Consider the following 18,629-nt stretch of genomic DNA (forward strand, 5'->3'; position numbering starts at 1 on the left):
TTTTCATAATATCTCAAATATTTCTAACCACCTTGATAAAGTCAATTATAAGTTTAAGAAAACTTCTCTTACTCTAAAATTGTTGTTTTCAAAAAATTATTTTGATATAAAAAATGTTAAAAGGCCATAACTTTCTTCCAACCAAAAGTGATTCAACAATCAAGCATATCATTTTAACTTACAGTAACATAAATTTATCTTTTACCAAGAGATATCACATGTCGTACACATGCGCGGCAAACTAATTTTATCCATACAACAAAAAAAAAAAAACAAAAAAAACTAAAGATTGGAGTGAAAAAGAAAAAAACTAATTCTTATGTTATTCCAGTTTAATGTAAACTTTATCGTGTTCTAGTTTAGACTATTTGAAATATAAAAAGGATAAATAATCATTTAGAAAATTTAGAGAAAAAGTTTAAATAATATAATTTTAGAAAGGTGGTGATTTATAATAAATAAATAATAAAATATTTTAATTTATATATAGAACTTTTAACTTAAAATAACAATGATATCATTCTTCACATATATAAAAACTGGACTCTTTATATTCATAAAACTCATGTACTTAGATTTTTCTTAGATTTTTCAATCAATAGTTTGAAAAACATATTGAGTTATTATCAAATTACATACAAACAAAAAGTTTATACATCTACTACCCATTTCAATTATGTAAATGTTTTCTTTTTCTTGATTTTAACTTCTATTACAAAATAGAATAGAGATGAACAAAAGGAAAAAAAATGAACAAAAGAGTAAACTGAAGACAAAGGATATGAGAATGAATATCTCTTCTTTCTTATTATTCAAATAAAAACAAAACAAATGGTCTGAATATATACAAGTAGTACACTCATTCTAGGGTTTAACTAAAGAAGGAAATAATCAATATTAAATACTAGAATCATAACACATAAAGATAAAATAAAGGTTATTCCCTTCTATAAAGAGAAGTAATTGATAATTAGAAAAGACACCCAATTATTCTTTTCTATAAAGAGAAGCAACGAATAATTAGAAAAGAAACCTAATTATTCTTCTCTATAAAGAGAAACAACTGATAATTAGAAAAGACTCCCAATTAATATTATGATCCTTCTGTAACTCTGGTATCCGTATCCTTTAATACCCCGCCACAAGCTGGAGAGCAAATATTGATGAGACCCAGCTTGGAACATATATTCTTAAAAGATTGAGGACTTAAAGCTTTGGTATAAATATCAGCCAATTGCTCTGTGGTGGAAATGGGAAGCAAATGGATGAGACCCTTCTTTAATTTTTCTCTGACCACGTTACAATCTATTTCTATATGTTTTGTACGCTCATGAAATACTGGATTTGCTGCAATGTATCTTGCTGAGTCATTGTCACAGTATAAAAGAGATGGTTGCTCAAAAGGAACTTTGAAATCTTGAAGAAGATAAGTTAGCCATTGAATTTCACATGTAACAGTGGCCATTGTCATGTATTCAGCTTCATAAGAACTCTTTGATATTGTTCCTTACTTCTTTGATTTCCAAGATATGAGAAAATTCCCAAGATACACACTAAAACCAGTCACTGATTGTCTTGAATCATTGCAGGTGCCCCCAATCACTATCACAAAAGGCTTTGAGATGAACAAAAGTAGTGGAAGAGAAAAATAGACCAAGACTTGGAGCCCCTTTGATATATCTGAGAATTCTAATCGCTGCATTATAGTGAACAATTGTAGGCTTAACAAGAAATTGAGAAAGTTGTTACACAGAAAATGTTATGTCAAGTCGGGTATTAGTGAAATACATAAGCCTTCCAATCAATCTTCTGTAGGCTTGAATATTTGTGAAAGGAATACTTCGAGTAGAAGAGAATTTCTCATGATTATCAATAGGAGTGGGTGCAGGTTTGCAGGCTAAAAGACCTGCATCGGTTAATAATTCCAATGCATATTTCCTTTGATTTACCATTATTCCTGTCTTTCTTCTTGCTACTTCTAGACCAAGAAAGTATCTTAAATTCCCAAGATCTTTAATCTTGAATGTCTAATTCAAGGCTTGTTTGATTCGAACAATCTCTTCTTTATCATTTCCAACCAATATTATATCTTCCACATATACCAATAATGTTGTAAAAGATCCTTTAGAAGAATTAATGAACAAGGAATGATCATTCATAGATTGAGTATATCCCATAGAAAGCAAAAATGATGACAGTTTGACAAACCATTCTCTGCTGGCTTGTTTAAGGCCATATAAAGCCTTTTTTAGTTTACAAACTTTTCTTGGTGGAATAGAAGTCAATCCAGGAGGAGCAACCATGTATACATCTTCTTTCAAATCTCCATGTAAAAAGGCATTGTTTATGTCTAATTGTTTCAATTCCCAATTATAAATAGAAGCTAAAGAAAGAAGCAACCTTATGGTGGTCATCTTTGCTACTGGAGAGAAAGTATCGAGGTAGTCAATGCCTTCTGTTTGTGTATATCCCTTTGCCACTAACCTTGCTTTATACCTTTCAATTGTTCCATCAGCCTTATATTTTGTTTTGAATACCCATTTGCAACCTATGGCAGCTTTGTTCTAAGGCAGAAGAGCAGTCTCCCAAGTTTGATTTGACTCTAAAGCAGATATCTCACATTGTATAACTTTTCTCCAACAGTCATGTTTCACAGCTTCAGAATAAGTGTTTGGCTCAACATGTGAAGAAAGAGACATAACAAAAGATTTGTAAGAAGGTGATAAATTGCTATAAGACAAAACATAATTCAAAGGATATTTAACGCTTGAAGATGTACTGGAAACATTAAGATTACAATGATAATCCTTTAAATACTCAGGTGATTTTTTTATTCTTGTGCTCATTCGGAAAGATGGATCTGATTCAGAACTTTGTTCTATATCATGATTTTCATTGAGTTTTTGGTCTATATGGGAATAATCTTCTTCCGAAACCTCAATTTGTGACTCACAATTATTATCACTGCTATTTTCAACATTATCATAAGGTGTGTTATCACAAGGTGCAAGAATGACTTGTGATGGCTGACTTAAGACAAATTGATCTTCAGCAAACAAAATTTGATCATTAACGTCAGGATTGTTAGTTTCATTGCTAGTATCTTGAACCCTTTGGTATGGAAAAACATGTTCATAAAAGACAACATCCCTAGACACAAAAATTTCTCTTGATTGAATATTCAACAAAATATATCCTTTTGTCCCTCGTTGAAAACCAATAAAAACACATTTTGATGCTCTTGGATCAAATTTTCTTCTATTTGTTGACAAGGTGCTAGCATAACATAAAGAACCAAACACCTTTAATCCATTAAAATTTGCATCAGTTTTGAAAAGCATTTCATGAGGAGAAGAATAGTTCTAAACAGGTGTGGGAAGCATGTTTATAATATGCGCAACATGTATCACAGAATATGACCAATAAATTTTGGGTAAATGAGATTGTATCATAAGAGCTCTTGCTACATCTAATAAATTACCATGTTTCCTTTCAACTATACTATTTTGTTGTGGAGTATTGACACATGATGTTTGATGTATTATTCCTTTACTGACAAAAAAATTAGTCATGAAAAATTCAGTTCCATTATCACTTCTTATTATTTTTATTGTTGTCTCAAACTGTGTTTGAACAAAAATAACAAAATTTTCCAAAACCTTAACAACTTCAGATTTTTGTTTCAAAAGAAAAATCCACGTGTACCTCGAATAGTCATCAACTATGGTCAAAAAATATTTATGACCATGATTTGATGGTATTGAGTATGGTCCCCAAACATCTACATGAATCAAATCAAAACAGTTTTTTGATTTAGATGTACTAATAGGAAAAGAAAGTCTTTTTTGTTTTGCAAAATGACAAACATCAGAAACCAAAGATTTGTTATATTTAACAAAAGGAAATTTATTCTTGATAACATCAATACATTTATTTGAAATATGACCTAATCGAAAATGCCAAAGGGTTTCTAGATCACTAGCACTAACATTAACAGTATTGATGGTGTGTGTACATTCAAGGGGTTTAATTTGAAATTTCTGGTAAGATGGGATCCTGAGTATATAAATTATATCTTGCGTCTTAGTGATTCCAATCATCTTCATTGTTATTTTGTCATGAATGTGACAACCATTAGAGTCAAAGGTAAGAACACAAGATAGTTTATCAATCAATTTTTCTACGGAAAGAAGATTAAAATTGAAGCAAGGAATGTACAAAACATTGTCTATGACATGATTTTGATTGAGAAAAACACTTCCAGAATAATTGCCAATGACTTGATTTCCATTTGGTAATTTGACATAAATAGGATCAATTTGATGATATGAAGTGAAATAAGTTAAAGATGAACAAATGTGATCAGTAACACCACTATCAATAATCCAAGAACTAAAAGAAGAAATAAAATTATTACCTGTTTGATTGGAGGGATTGGAGGGAATAATAGAGACTTGATTAGAAGCATTGCCACTGGATTTGGTCTGTTGTAAAAGAGCTAACAATGTTTGATACTGCTCAGGAGTAAAACCAATTTGTTGAGACTCCACTTCTGACTTTGAACCTTCATGATTCTGCTCATTATTATTGAAATTTGTATTCTGAAAAACTACATTAGTATGACTTTGATCATGATTCTGATTTTTGAACTTGAAATGAGGTGGAAAGCCATGCTTTTTATAGCATGTATCAATGGTATGCCCTGTCCTTCCACAATGACTACAAATTTTGGAAGTATATCCTCTTCCATTGCTTCCTCTTCCGTATCCAGCACCTCTGCCATAGGTTGTAGCATTGTTTTTATATCCTCCTTTGCTAGTAGCAATCATTGCCTTGGATTGATCACCAAATATTTGCCTCTCTTGTTGTGTAACAAGAGAGCAAACTTTATTCAAGGATGGCAAAGGGTCCATCAATAAAATTTGAGTTCTCACAGTCGAATAATTATCATTTAGCCCCCTTAGAAACTTGATAATCTGGTCTTGTGTTTTATATTTAGAAAAATTCACAAGAGTATTGCATTTAGAGGCATATGAAGAAGCGGATATCGGGCGGAAAAGATTAAGTTCATCCCAAAGAATTTTTAACTGAGTGAAATAGTTTGTAACAGTCAACTCACCTTGTTTAAAAGAAGAAATCATCTCCTGGATATCAGAAATACGAATCATGTCTCCTTGTGAGAACCTTTCCTTTAAATCATTCCATATGTCAAAGGCATTGTCCATACAGATGATGCTCTGCGCGATGGATTGAGAAACAGCCTTGAGAATCCACAAAACAACCAACATATTGGCTCTCTGCCATGTTGCAAACAATGATTTGGTACGATTGGGAGCTTCTATAGTTCCATCAATGAAACCTATTTTGTTCTTTGAAATTAGGCTAATTTGAAACGAATGAGACCAATGATGATAATTTGGTCCCTCAAGAATAATAGGGACAATAAGAAAGGAAGGATTATCTGATGAACTAACATGGTAAGGTGAACTAAGATCTTGTGAGGGATCATCAACTTCATCCATGAATAAATGTAGCAAGCAGAGCTCTGATCAGAGCTCTGATACCATATTACAAAATGGAACAGAGATGAACAAAAGGGAACAGAGATGAACAAAAGAGTAAACTGAAGACAAAGGATACGAGGATGAATATCTCTTCTTTCTTATTATTCAAATCAAAACAAATGGTCTGAATATATACTAATAGTACACTCATTCTAGGGTTTAACTAAAGAAGAAAATAATCAATATTAAATACTAGAATCATAACACAAAGATAAAGTAAAGATTATTCCCTTCTATAAAGAGAAATAACTGATAATTAGAAAAGACACCTAATTATTCTTCTCTATAAAGAGAAACAATTGATAATTAAAAAAGACTCCCAATTAATATTATGATTCTTCTGTAACTCTGGTATCCGTATCCTTTAATAACTTCATATACCATTGTCAAAGTAAAAAAAAAAAAATCAAGATAATTTAATTGAAAATTGAATAAAGGTACAAATAATCTAAAATTCATAAATTAAAATTATGCTAAAAAATTTTGGGGACCAATATTATGAATAATTAGAATAAAGACACTAAACTTTAGAAGAAACATATTTATTTTAATTTTTAACATATTACAAATTTTCTAAAATTTACTATCTTCACTATTTTTATTTAGTTTTAAGTACTCTTTTCTCCTATTATTTTCTTAATTCAATTGTTTTACGTCTCTTAGAATTTTTTTTTACGTTTTCTTTATTTTAATTTTTAATAATTTTAATATTATAATTTTTTTAATTATATTATAAAATTATAAAAAATTATGTTTCTTTAAACTAATTTACATAATTATACTTAAATTAAATACATCATTTAAAAAAAACTAAATATTGAATATTTCGCATAATTATTATGTTTCTGACAAGCCGACCCACGTATTAACAAAAGATTAAATTTTTTATTTTGCGTAAGTTTAACTGACGCTATATTTTTCTTTTAATTTAAAATTATATTTTTTAGCATTTCATCGACAAAAACATTCTTTTTCTCCAAGTAACATTTCAATAGAGTTGGTTTGACGCATGTAATTATTTTTCATCAATTTAACGTGGACTTGCCCGACTCTGTTTATCATGAGGTTACACTAATTTTATTTTTTCTTGTAGAGGCATGGTGAAATACAAATTGATTTATAGATAAATTTAAATGTTTAGAAAGTATGATAACATATAAAAATCAACATATGTAAACAAATTGTGTCAAAAAAATCTAAATTACTATAGTTATTTCAATCCATATTACTTTTAGGTTTATTTAAATGGATTATCTCAAACTCATTCGTATTTTTGGATTTTAAATTAAATTCATTTAATTGGATTTAGATTAGATATAGATTAAATGCATTTTTGGATTATCCAAAATGGATTTTGGGTTGGATTTTAAGTCCAATCCATGTCAAGTCGCGTTGGTCCGATCCTAGGTCAAGTCTATTCATCTTAATCCCAACTCAAGTCAAGTTGTCCCGAACCTAGGTCAAGTCGAGTTAACATCGAACCAGGTTGACTCAACTCAGCCAAAACCTAGGTTAAATCGAATTAGTCCCAACACAAGTTCAGTTGCATCGGTCTCGATCAAGCTGAGTCGGCTTAGGCCCAAGTAGAGCTTATTCGACCCGGGCCAAGGCCCATGTTTGATTGAGTATACTTGGGCCTAGGTTGAGTAGAATCGACCTGACCCTAGGTTGTTTTCCAGTGTTATGCATTTATTTCAATTTTTTAAATAAACATAAAACCTGGTTTATATTTTGTGCATATGCTTGTTGTTCTTTTTAATCGATTGAATGGAGAAATAAACCTGATCTAGGTTTAGCCGAGTTGGCTCGGTCCTTAGTTGAGCTGAGTTGGCCTGGGCTCAGGTCGATCTTAGTCAGCCTGGGCAAAGGTCTAACCGAGTACACTTGGGCCCAAGGCTAGTTTGAGTTAAGTAAGCCTAGGTTAGGTCTAGTCGATTCAGCTAGGTCATGTCCATAAGAATCGCCCAGACCAAAGTCGAAGTGGGTCATTTCAGACCTAGGTTGAGCCAAGTCTGACTGGGTCCAAGTCGAGCCGAGTTGGCCCAGATTAAGTGGAGCTGAGTCAGCTTAGGCCAAGGTCGAGCCGAGTCGGCCTGGGCCCATAACCAGGTCGATTTGAATAAGATTGGGCCATGTCAAGTCGGGTCGGGTCAGGTCATGTCAAGCAGAGTTAGCCCAAGCCAAGGTCAAATCGAGTCAGTCTGACCCGAGGTTGAGTCAAGTTATGCTTATTTATAGTATATTGATGGGTCTTTTTACTGTTGGACCTAGATTAACGTGTATGTGCCATAATTAGCCTTCACATTACCTAATTACTAATCATGATACCTTCGGTCGATATCGAATATCGATATGTCCTCGGACATTAGGCCCCTGGTGGTACATTACAAAAATCTCATTTCATTCCTACTTAGGTCGAACTAAGTTGATCTGGACCTAGATTGAGCCGAGTCGACCTGGTCCCATATCAAGCCAAGTCGACCTGAACCCAGAACGAGTCGGTTAAGGCCAAGGTCAAGCTAAGTTGGTGTTGGCCCATGTCGAGCCGATTTGATGCGCTTCAAGTTCAAACTAAGTTGGCTCGAACCCAAGTCAAACTGAGTCAACTCTGGCCAAGGTCCATTCTAGTCAGCCTAGGTCCAAGTCGATTTGAGTCAGCCCGAGCCAAAGTTGTACTGAGTGGGCCCGAATCGAGGTCGAGCTACGTCAACCCGGGCTCAGATCGACTTTAGTCGGCCCGACCAAGGTCTAATCGAGTGGACTTGAATTTAAGGCCACTTCGAGTAGAGTCAGGCTAGGCTAGGTCGGGTCATGTCAAGTAAGGTCGACCTAGACAAAGATCAAATCGATTTGGCTCAGGCTTAGGTTTAGCTGAGTAAGCCTGGGACAAGGTTGAGCGAAGTAAGTTGGGGCCAAGTCGAGGTTGGCCCAGGTCTAGGTGGAGCCTAGTCGACCTAGTCTAGCTTGTATTGAGTTGACCCATGCTAAGGTGGAGTTGGGTCGGTCCGGTCTCTAGTCACTTCGAGTAAGCCCAGACCCAGGTCAAGATGAGTCACCTTGAGCCAAGGTCGAGCTGAGTCAACTCTGACCCAGGTCGAGACGAGTCGACTCAAGCAAACTGGTTCCAGTTCGTGTCGAGTCGGTTCAGTTCAAGGTCAAGTTGAGTCGGCCTAGACCCAAATCAAGCCGAGTCAGCCTAGACCTAGATCGAGTCGAGTTGGCTTGGACTGAAGTTGACCCGAGTGAGCTTGGGCCCAAGTCGAGTTGAGTTGACTTTGACTAGGTTGAGTCGACCTCGACGTAGGTCAAGCTGAGTCGACCCCGACCCAGGTCGAGCCAAGTCAATCCCGACCCAGGTCACGCCTCGACCACACACCTTCTTTTCTACGTGCATTACATCTATACAGTATCTGACATCTAATTTACACCACTACGGAAGATAAAAAAAAAAGATTGATCTCTTCAATATTTCAGTCACAATTTGCTTCTTCTTCATTTTTCTAAAAGTCACATTAACATTTTTTTTATCCTTTCCTAAACTTGAAGGACACTTAAGGGAGTGAGACAAATGTCATGTTCTTGGTATCCGTTGAAAGCTTTTTTCAATCTACGATATAGGTGGTATTTTGTTAGAAATCTAGGATGCCCAAGATACACGATCTTTCTTCCGTGTTTCAACTTCTCATATGATGTCTTCTCTTCACATATTGGACATGCTTTATGACCTTTCACACTATAACTTGACAAGTTCCCATATGGAAGGAAGTCGTTGATAGTACAAAATAATATTTCATGCAATCGGAAAGATTCATTCTTAAACGCGTCAAACAAATCAACCTCTTCATTCCACAACAATTTCAAATCTTCAATAAATGGATTAAGATAAAAATCTATGTCATTTACACTTTGTTTTGGACCAAACATCATGTATTTGCGCTTCATGCACTAAGTACGAGGTAAGTTGTAAATCACTAACAAAACGGGCCATGAACTATGATTACTACTTAAACTTCCAAAAGGATTCATTTTATCAGTTGCCAATCCAAGTCTTAAGTTTCTTAATTCTTTTGCAAATTTGGGAAATTGTTTATCAATCTTCTTCCACTTCAAAGAATCTTCTCTAATTTTGAAAATACTCAATATCCTTCCATTCAAACAATTGACACAATGACGCCTTATTCTTACTTCATTATGATTAACAACGACATTATGTTGTACAAACTGTAAGAATTCTTCAACTCCTTTTTCATAAGCATCACTTATCCATGGTGTATTAATCCATCTTCGATCCATAGAATTGGTAAACTAAGAAAATCTAAATCAAAATTGTCAAGGGTCGGACACCCCCAGGCTTGGACGCTAGTTTCTATTTGGTGCAATGTGCTGGTTTTCGGAGTTACGCTGCAGATTTGCTCTAGATTTCTCAAGCTTTATGTGTTGCTTTTGTGTGCTACTCACGCTTAGCAGATCTGTAGGCATAGGTTTGACTTTTTGTTAGGCTACCTCTTTGCTGGTTAGGTGTAGGCTTTTGTGCCCTTTGGTGGGTTGCCTGGCTAGTTCCTCTGTGCTTGGTTACAGGTATAAAGGTTTAGTACGATTGGTTGGGTCTAGCCATAAGAGGGTGTAGTCTTGCGATTTTGTATAAAGGTTGGGATACCCCTGAAGTATCCCTCTTTTATTTAATTTATTCTTTGCTGATAAAAAAAAAAACGTGTTCAATATATACAAATTCTATAATTAAATTAAAATTGCCGAGGGTCGGATACCCTCAGACTCAGAATCAACGTCTTAAATAAATACAAATACTATAATTAAATTAAATGTGTCGATGGCTGAACACCCCAAACTCAAATTCAATGTGTTCAATAAATACAAATACTATAACTAAATCTAATGTGCCGAGGGTTGGACACTCCCAGACTCAGAATTAACGTGTTGAATACATACATATATTAATCAACATATACATGCAAATATTTATTATAAATCTAATTAAAAATTAAAATATTGACTAATATAAACATACATGCAAAATATTTATTAAAAATTAATTAAATAAATTTAAAAACTAACCTTTTTGCATTTTAGTGCGCACGGTACAATGAAGTTGAGGAAAAGGGAAGTTCGGCGGTGGTGGGCGCGAGATGTGGCGATGGCTAGAGCAAGACACTGGCTAGTGTGACACGCGAATGAGGCTGGCGACAAGGGCGAGGTGCTGGTTGGTGCGACACGTGGAGGAGTTGGTGGCTTGCGGCGTTCAGGGGCTCGGGGTCGTGGGTGGCAGTGCGCATGCAAGGGCTCGAGGGTGCTGGTTCGTGGCGGAGACACAGTGAACAAGGGAGGTTCCCGGAGGCAGGAGCTGGTTCCTGCGCATGGTCGTGGTCAGCAAGTAAGGTCCGCGGAGGCGGGAGATGGCCAGACTAGGTTCTTGGCAACACTGGGTCGTGGTGAAGACGCGATCAACAAGGGAGGGTTGCGAAGGCGGGAGTTAGGTGGACCTGATACCTGACAGCACTGGGTTGTGGCGGAGACGCGATAAAAAAGGGAGGACCATGGAGGCGGGAAATGGCCAGACCTAGTTTGTGGCGGTGGTGGTTCGTAGTGGAGCAAGCCAGGGAGTGGGAACGGTGGCGATGTTAGGTTCGCCGTGGGAGCTAGGTCAAGGAGCGAAAAAGTGATGGAGAGGAGAAAAACTAAGGAAATGAGCGGAAATGAAGTGTGAAGTAAGTGTTGATGGTCGTTATTTGTCCTAAACTTCAAATTAACGACAGTTCCTCTCTAGAACCGTCGTTATAAACACTTTCGATGGCTTTATATTTATGAGTTTGTCACTACTCTTTTTTTTAACAATGGTTTTAGCTAAACCGTCTTTACATGGGGTTGTCTTTCTCATATTTTGTACTAATGCCATCCTGTGTTTGAGTCAAGTCGACCTGACCTTAGTAAGGTTGAGTCGGCTCGATCTTACATTTAGACGAGTCGACTCGGGCCTAAGTTGATCCGAGTCGACTCGGGCCTAAGTTGATTCGAGTCGACCCAGACCATGGTCGAGCCAAGTTGACGTAGGACCAAGTCGACTTCATTGAGAACGGGCCAAGTTTGAACTGATTTGGCTCGAACCAAAGTCAAACCGAGTCGGCTCAGGCCAAGGTCGAGATGCTTGGGCTTAGGTTAAGGCTAGTCGGCCTAGGCCCAGGTCCAAGTGGAACTGAGTCAGCCTAGCTCCACGTTGTACTGAGTCAACTTGGGCCTAGGTCGAGCCTAGTTAGCCCGGATCGTGGTTAAGCCGAGCCAACCTAGGCCCTGGATGAGTCGAGTTAGCCCCGACCCTGATCGAGCTAAGTCGATTCGGGTCTATGTGGAGCTTATTTGGCTCGGACCAGAGTTGAGTCGAGTCGGCTCGGGCTTACGTCGAGTTGAGTCGGCCTAGGTCAAGGTCGACCCGAGCCCAGGTCGAATTGAGTCTACTCAGACCTAGTTCAAGTCGAGATGGCGTAATCTTGGAGGAGTCGTGGTAGCCTGGGCCTACTCGAGCCAAGTTTACCCGACCTTAGATTAAGTCTAGTTGACTCGAGCTCAGGTTAAGCCTAGTTGACTCGAGCCCAAGTGCAACCTTGTCATTATGGGCCCATGCCCACCCTAGTCAACCTGGGCTTAGGTCGAGCCTAGGCAGCCCGGGCCCAAGTCAAGGCGAGTCAAGTTAGGCCCATATCAAGCTGAGTTGGCTCAGGTCCAGGTGGAGTTGGGTTGAGTCGAGTCAGTGTGGACCCAGGTTGAATTGAATTTACTTGAACCTAGGTCAAGCTGATTCGACCAACCCAGGTGGAGTCTTGTCGACCCAAACTTAGGTTGAGCGGATTCGGCTCAAACTTAAGTTGAGCTTATAAGGCTCAAACTTAGGTTGAGACAATTCGGCTCAGACCTAGGTTGAGCCAAGTTTACTCGAGCTCAGGTTGAGCCTAGTCATCCCGGTCCTAGGTCCAACCTATTTGGCACGGGCCTAGGTCTAGCCTAGTCGACCCAAGTCCAAGTGGACCCGAGTAAGGCCTGACCTAGGTTGTACCGAGTTGGATTGAGCCAAGTGTTGAACCTTGTGATGTTCAATGTTTTGAAGAATCCAAATCCTTTGAAGGATGTTGAAGCCTCTGCTTTGCTTGTTGTTGTTGTGCTGGTTAAAGCTTTGTTCTGGGGTAGTTTATATGTTGTAATCCACCATTGTATTAAATCTCAAGCAATTAGCATCTCAATCTTTATGAAAGTAAAATGTTTTTCAAACTAAGTTGAAACAACCGATTGTTTTGTCGAAACAACCGATTGTTTATACTTAGGTGTTTTGAGAAAGATTGAAACTGTTAAGTACCAAAACAACCGATTGATTCGAGGAAACAACCGATTGTTTGTTTTAGGACCATAACAGAAAAACTGTTTTCTTTGACTGAGCTTTAAATGCTTTAACTATATACGCTCCAGTCATTAAATGCTTTGACCAATCTTTTAATGCAATTTAAGAGTTTGTTAAGATTTGATAACAAACTATATCTTTGAATATATTAAGAAAAACAGTTTTAAGAATTAAGAATCTTTTGACAAAGTTTTTCTAAGAGTTTTTCAAAGTGCTGAGATTGCTTAAGAGTTTTGTGATTGATGAAGGTGCTGGAATAGGATTCTACTTGTATTGATTTCAGATATTCATCTGTAACAAGTGTAATCTTTGTAATCTGTTGAACAAATTCGTTTATGTGTTTGCTGAGATTAGCTGTGTGTTCTTGAGGTGTTCAAGATCAACAATCTTAGTGTTGGCCAAGGAGAGTGTGTTTCTTGAGGTGTTCAAGGTCATTCTCTTGGTTGTGGTGTAAGTGATCAAGTGGTGATTGCTTAGTGGACCAAAATCGAACCAAGTCGACTTGGACCAAAATCGAACCAAGTCGACTTGGACCAAAATCGAACCAAGTCGACTTGGACCAAAATCGAACCAAGTCGACTTGGACCAAAATCGAACCGAGTCGGCCTGATTCCAAGTTGAGTCGAGTCGATCCAATTCTAAGTCAAACCAAGTCGATTCGGGTCAAAGTCCAATTAGATTGGATTAGACTGATTTTGAAAAATCCAATTCATCATCACTCCTAAATTTAAGGTAACTCTTTTATGTATTCAATTCAACAATGGAGATGCAAATTTCATTTCAAAAAGTTAATAAATAAAAAAAATTCAAATCAATTGTGACAGACTAAGGTAAGAAAAAAAAATGCATTGGTGCAATATAATGGTTGTAGAAATACAAGGAGAGGAAGAATAAAACCCTATAAATCAAAGAGTGAAACATGGTTGAGTAGAAAGTGAAAGATAAAAATAAAAAAACGATAGAAGAATGATGCTTTCAAAGAACAAAGAATAAATATGAAGATAAAACTCTTAAAGAAAAATGGAAGCATTGAACATAAAAAAAAAATTTAACCGAGAAAAGGAGAGTAAATTTTAAGAACTACAAAACTACAACCTTTTACAACAAAGATTGTTAAAATTTACTTGTTGATTTCCTTCAACAAGAAAAATTACTTAAAAAAATAAAAAACTTGCATTAAAAAAAATCATTAAATAAAAATTAATTTTTAAAGATAAAAGGTAATTAGTTACATGACTAAATTAAAACTTAGTTAATTAGATTTAACAATAATAAAAATTAATTTAAAAATTAATTAATTTTTTAATTTTTAATTATTATAACCATTAATTTTTTATTTTTTTTTATAATCGGTAAGTACTAATGAAAATAAATAATAATAAATAAAGGGTGCCGTAAAATTAACAGAAGTTTTGTGCCAAAAAGTTCGGTGAGAAAATTGGAAAAAAAAATCTTACAAATTATAGATAAAATAACAAGCATTTTTTTAGAATTTGTTTATAAAAAAAAAGCAGGAAATACATCTCTGACACATGAGTATTTGACGAAAAAACAATAATTAAAATATAAAAACTGTTAGAATTTACAAGTAAAAGAAAAGCCTCCACGATGTAAAAGATATTTCTCTTAGCTTACCCGGTTTTGTTTCAGGAAAAAAAATGTATAACCCATTTTAAGTATGCCTTGAAGAAGAACCTGGTTCGTATCCTGATGAAATTGAAAACAGACATTGTTATGCGTGAAAATTTGGAAACACTTATTAAATTTTTAGTTGTAGAAGGAACATGCAGAAGATCATCATGAAGAAGAAAAGATGAAGAAATATGAGGGGAACGAATATGGGCAGAGCCAACATCAGAGAAATAGGAGTGTTGAAGTGATATAACGTTGGAGTTGAAGGAGTCATGCTCTGTTGAGAGGTTTGATCATAGGAAGAAGAAAGATCAAAGAGAGGAAGAACGGAACGAAAGAGATAAAATGTTTCTGAATATTGCAGAGTGAAAACATGTATATATATATATATATATATACGTATCAGCACAGAGAAGGTCACGTGATATCAGAACACGTGCCATCAATCTTATGCCTAACAGATTTCTTAGTTTATTTGTATAGTGTCTTTATTTATATTAAATGTGGTTGCAACCACCTAAAAAAACCAAAAGAAAACCTTACCTGATATACAAAACACGAATCAAGAAACTTTAACAAAGAAAAGGAAAGAACGAATCAAGAATTTCTGAATTTAAGCACAATAGATTATGTAATTAAAGATAAATAACTATAAACATATATATTAAATCAAATTGATATAGAAGAGCTACTATTTATTACGTGTGATACATCATATCAGTATAAGTTTTATACATGGAATATAAATGAAAAAGTTTAATAATATATAATAAATTTGTTGTTTCAAGTTGATGACAGTGTCAACCATTTATATAATTCATGTTTTATCCAAGATTAATATCTGCAATAAATCTTCTTGAAAGATTTAATAATATTTTTTTTAATATGAAATTAATGCCAAAGCCACATGAACCAACAGATTGACTCCAATAACACTTCCAAAGCAATTAAACACCAGTATCCTAACAGTTTTTAGTTTGTTTTAACTGTCAGATCACAAAAAGCATTTCAATTAATGTTATTTTAGAAGTTTAAAAAAATATTCATTATTGTTTTTAATTATATTTTAAGAAGAAAATTAAAATATATAAAAAGAAAGGGAGACAGTAAAATTTCTAGTTCTCAGTTTTGTCCCCAGTTATTCTCACTCTCACTCTCATCAAACCAAGTTGAAGGAACCCACTCAGAAGTGCGAGGCATGAACGCTGAACAACATGAAGCGACTCACTCAAAAGAGAAGGATAACAGTGGAGGAGTCATTTTCTTGCTCAATAGGCTTCCACTGTTTTATCACCCACAAGAGGACTTTTGTGTAATGCAATCTTCTTTCTTCTCCTTTTTTCTTTTACACATTGCAAGAAACAACAACCTTTTCTTTTACCTACAAGAAAGTCAAATCTCTTTTAATTTGGGAAAAAAACTGTGAAGGTGTTCAACTATTCCTCTATTCTTATAAGTAGAATGTTATTTCGGTGAGTCAAGAATTCATACTTATTTCATAATTCCTCTGTGCCATTGCAGACATTGGGCAGGGTCCCACATCACACAACAAATCTTGCTGCAACTTATAACTTGGTTAGTGAAGCGTATTGCCTCCTTCTATTTCTGCAGTTAAGAAGTTTTTTCTTGTCCTTCGAAAGGAATGCAAAAGGATGAGTTTCTGATAAAACATTCTGATCAACATAATCATTGAAATGAATGCATTTGTGATGTTTTCACTTGCATTTTAAAGTTGGTTATTGGTTCTGTTTCCAGCCAGTGGGACAAATTTTATCCAGTAGACTTAATGCTGCTGGCTTTGTACGTAATATCTGTATCAATTTTGGAGCATTCGGTTGCTGTGAGATCAACCCCAATACAAGACTATCCATTGAAGTTTCGCCATTTGTAAGGCAACTGCGTAAGTAAATTTTACATTCCACACATCTTCATGGCACATAAAAGACACAGTCTTGGTTTCTATAGACAATTTCAGTTCTCACAAGACCTTTTCATTTTTAAGGCTTTTACAAACTATTTTTGCAGCTGATAAAAGAAATTACTATTTTTGCAGATCAGTTATTCCAAAATGGAGTATTATATAACCCTGAGAACGGTGAAGTAGCTTGTCGGATGATAATCAACTTGTCAAACCTCCTGTCCGCAATACCAGCAAACTGTAGAAAAATAGGTTACGAGTATTAAATGTTGTTTGCACTTTTTCAGGTTTAAATTTTTTACTGGAGTGATTAATTGGCATGGTATGAAATTGTGAATGTAGGTTGCATTAATGGACCTGTTTCCCGTAGCCAAGGACCCATCATGAACTTAAGTGACTACCTTAGAGCTGCAACTCGTGAACAAACTCTTCTGTTTGTGGTGCGTTGCTAAGAATGTACTCTTTCCTTTTATTTTCATTTGTTGTGTCCATCTGTATAATATTCTTTAACATTAAGGTAAAGTGGTAAATGTGAAGTAAATATGATTTAGTAATTTGTAATGAAAGTAATAACAGGTGTCAATAATATGCTTTAAATCTTAAATTTGTTCAGGTTGGTGAAACTGACTCTATTCACTCATACATTGACGACTTTGTGCAAGGTATGACATTATTTTACTCCTCTCTCTTCTAACTCAGTCTCTAAGTTCACGTACAATTTTGGCTGTAGTAGAATAACTTGAAGAAATCAGAATTTGACACGATCTAAGTTTTATCTTTAATTTATTTTCTGTGCAGTTTCTGAATATGAACTAGTTGCGACTCATGGCTTGACTAGGATCATCTTAGCCATGGAGACAAAATTGGGACTTCCTTAATTCATATCAGCAGCTGATTTTGTTCCAAAAGTGGCCCTTGTCATTTTTTGTTAAACGCTTGATAGTTTTCACTCTATAATTCTTTTCTTTTGTAAAACGGTTAATAGATTACTTCTGGAAATGCACGTGTCACATGCTCCATTATGTACAGTGTGAATTGGTATTGACATTTATACTATACTTAGATTACTAATTTTTCTACTCATTTTAATATATATATATATATATATATATATTAGTACTTTAAAAATTAAGGGACAGATAAAGAAATAAGTTAATAACAAAAGACAAAATGGTATTTATTTTTTATAAAAGTTTTCATATTAAGCATCATTATACAACCACCTCAAGTAATAATAATCATCTACTATCACATGAAAAAAATATTATTACAAAAAATACAAAAAAATATTGAGTGACTAGACCAAAACCCATATGTTAACAAAAATGATATATAGGTAAACTATTCATAAAGAATTCTAAGAACAAACTAGATGGAAGTCTATTATACCAATGAAATGATTCTCTTTGAATAAATCCTAAATTAGCTAACTTATCAGCACATGCATTCTCTTTACGAAAAATATGAGTAACCCTAAACCTGATTTTCCCATAGTAATTAAGACAAGTATTCCATCAATTACGAAACATCCACGAAACATTAGTCCTGACAGTAAATGCAGCACAAACCAAGGCAGGATCACATTTAAACCATACATTAGTAAGCCCTATTTTTTGAGCTTCCTCCATAGCATGTATAACTGCATAAAACTCAACAACCATAGCAGTCTGAACTTCAAGAAATGCAGAGAAAGCACCAATAAACTCCCTTATACTCTCACAAAAAATACTTCCACAAGTAGCAAGATCAGGATATCCCCTACTAGTTCCATCAGTGTTAATTTTAACCCAGCCTGGTGAAGGGAACTTCCATCTAACATGAAGAGGACGAAAAACTTTACCAGTACGAGTAATAATACAAAAAAACTTAATCACGTTGAAATCCAACATATCATTCTTCATTGAAGTCTTAGACGAATTTCCCACTAGACAAGTTAAATCTTTAATTAACGAAATAGCACTAGAAACATCAATCTTATCTTGAAATCTAGCATAATTCCTCATATGCCATATCATCCAAATAGAAAAAATTATCACAACAAGCTTAATCAATTAACTAAAGGACTACCATCACTCTTAATAAAAGAAAGAAAATCATCCTTATTAGAGAAATG

At 35.1% G+C, this 18,629-nt stretch overlaps 1 protein-coding gene and 1 long non-coding RNA gene across 2 annotated transcripts; one reads left to right on the top strand and one right to left on the bottom strand.

The window, feature by feature from the left end:
• Nucleotides 1–2,027: 2,027 nt before the first annotated feature.
• LOC137805552 (uncharacterized) lies at nt 2,028–5,522 on the bottom strand. The gene is made up of 3 exons (XM_068605496.1): nt 4,418–5,522; nt 2,780–3,046; nt 2,028–2,122 (listed from the first exon to the last, which is right to left on the bottom strand). Exons 1-3 carry the CDS (start codon nt 5,520–5,522, stop codon nt 2,028–2,030), a joined length of 1,467 nt encoding a protein of 488 aa, XP_068461597.1.
• An 11,346-nt stretch (nt 5,523–16,868) lies between these two features.
• On the top strand, nt 16,869–17,486 carry LOC137805870 (uncharacterized). The gene is made up of 3 exons (XR_011080263.1): nt 16,869–16,956; nt 17,130–17,178; nt 17,315–17,486. It is a non-coding gene; the product is annotated as an uncharacterized lncRNA (long non-coding RNA).
• The last annotated feature ends 1,143 nt before the right edge of the window (nt 17,487–18,629 follow it).

This window comes from Phaseolus vulgaris, chromosome 3, assembly GCF_000499845.2.
Source record: "Phaseolus vulgaris cultivar G19833 chromosome 3, P. vulgaris v2.0, whole genome shotgun sequence".
NCBI lineage: Eukaryota > Viridiplantae > Streptophyta > Magnoliopsida > Fabales > Fabaceae > Phaseolus > Phaseolus vulgaris.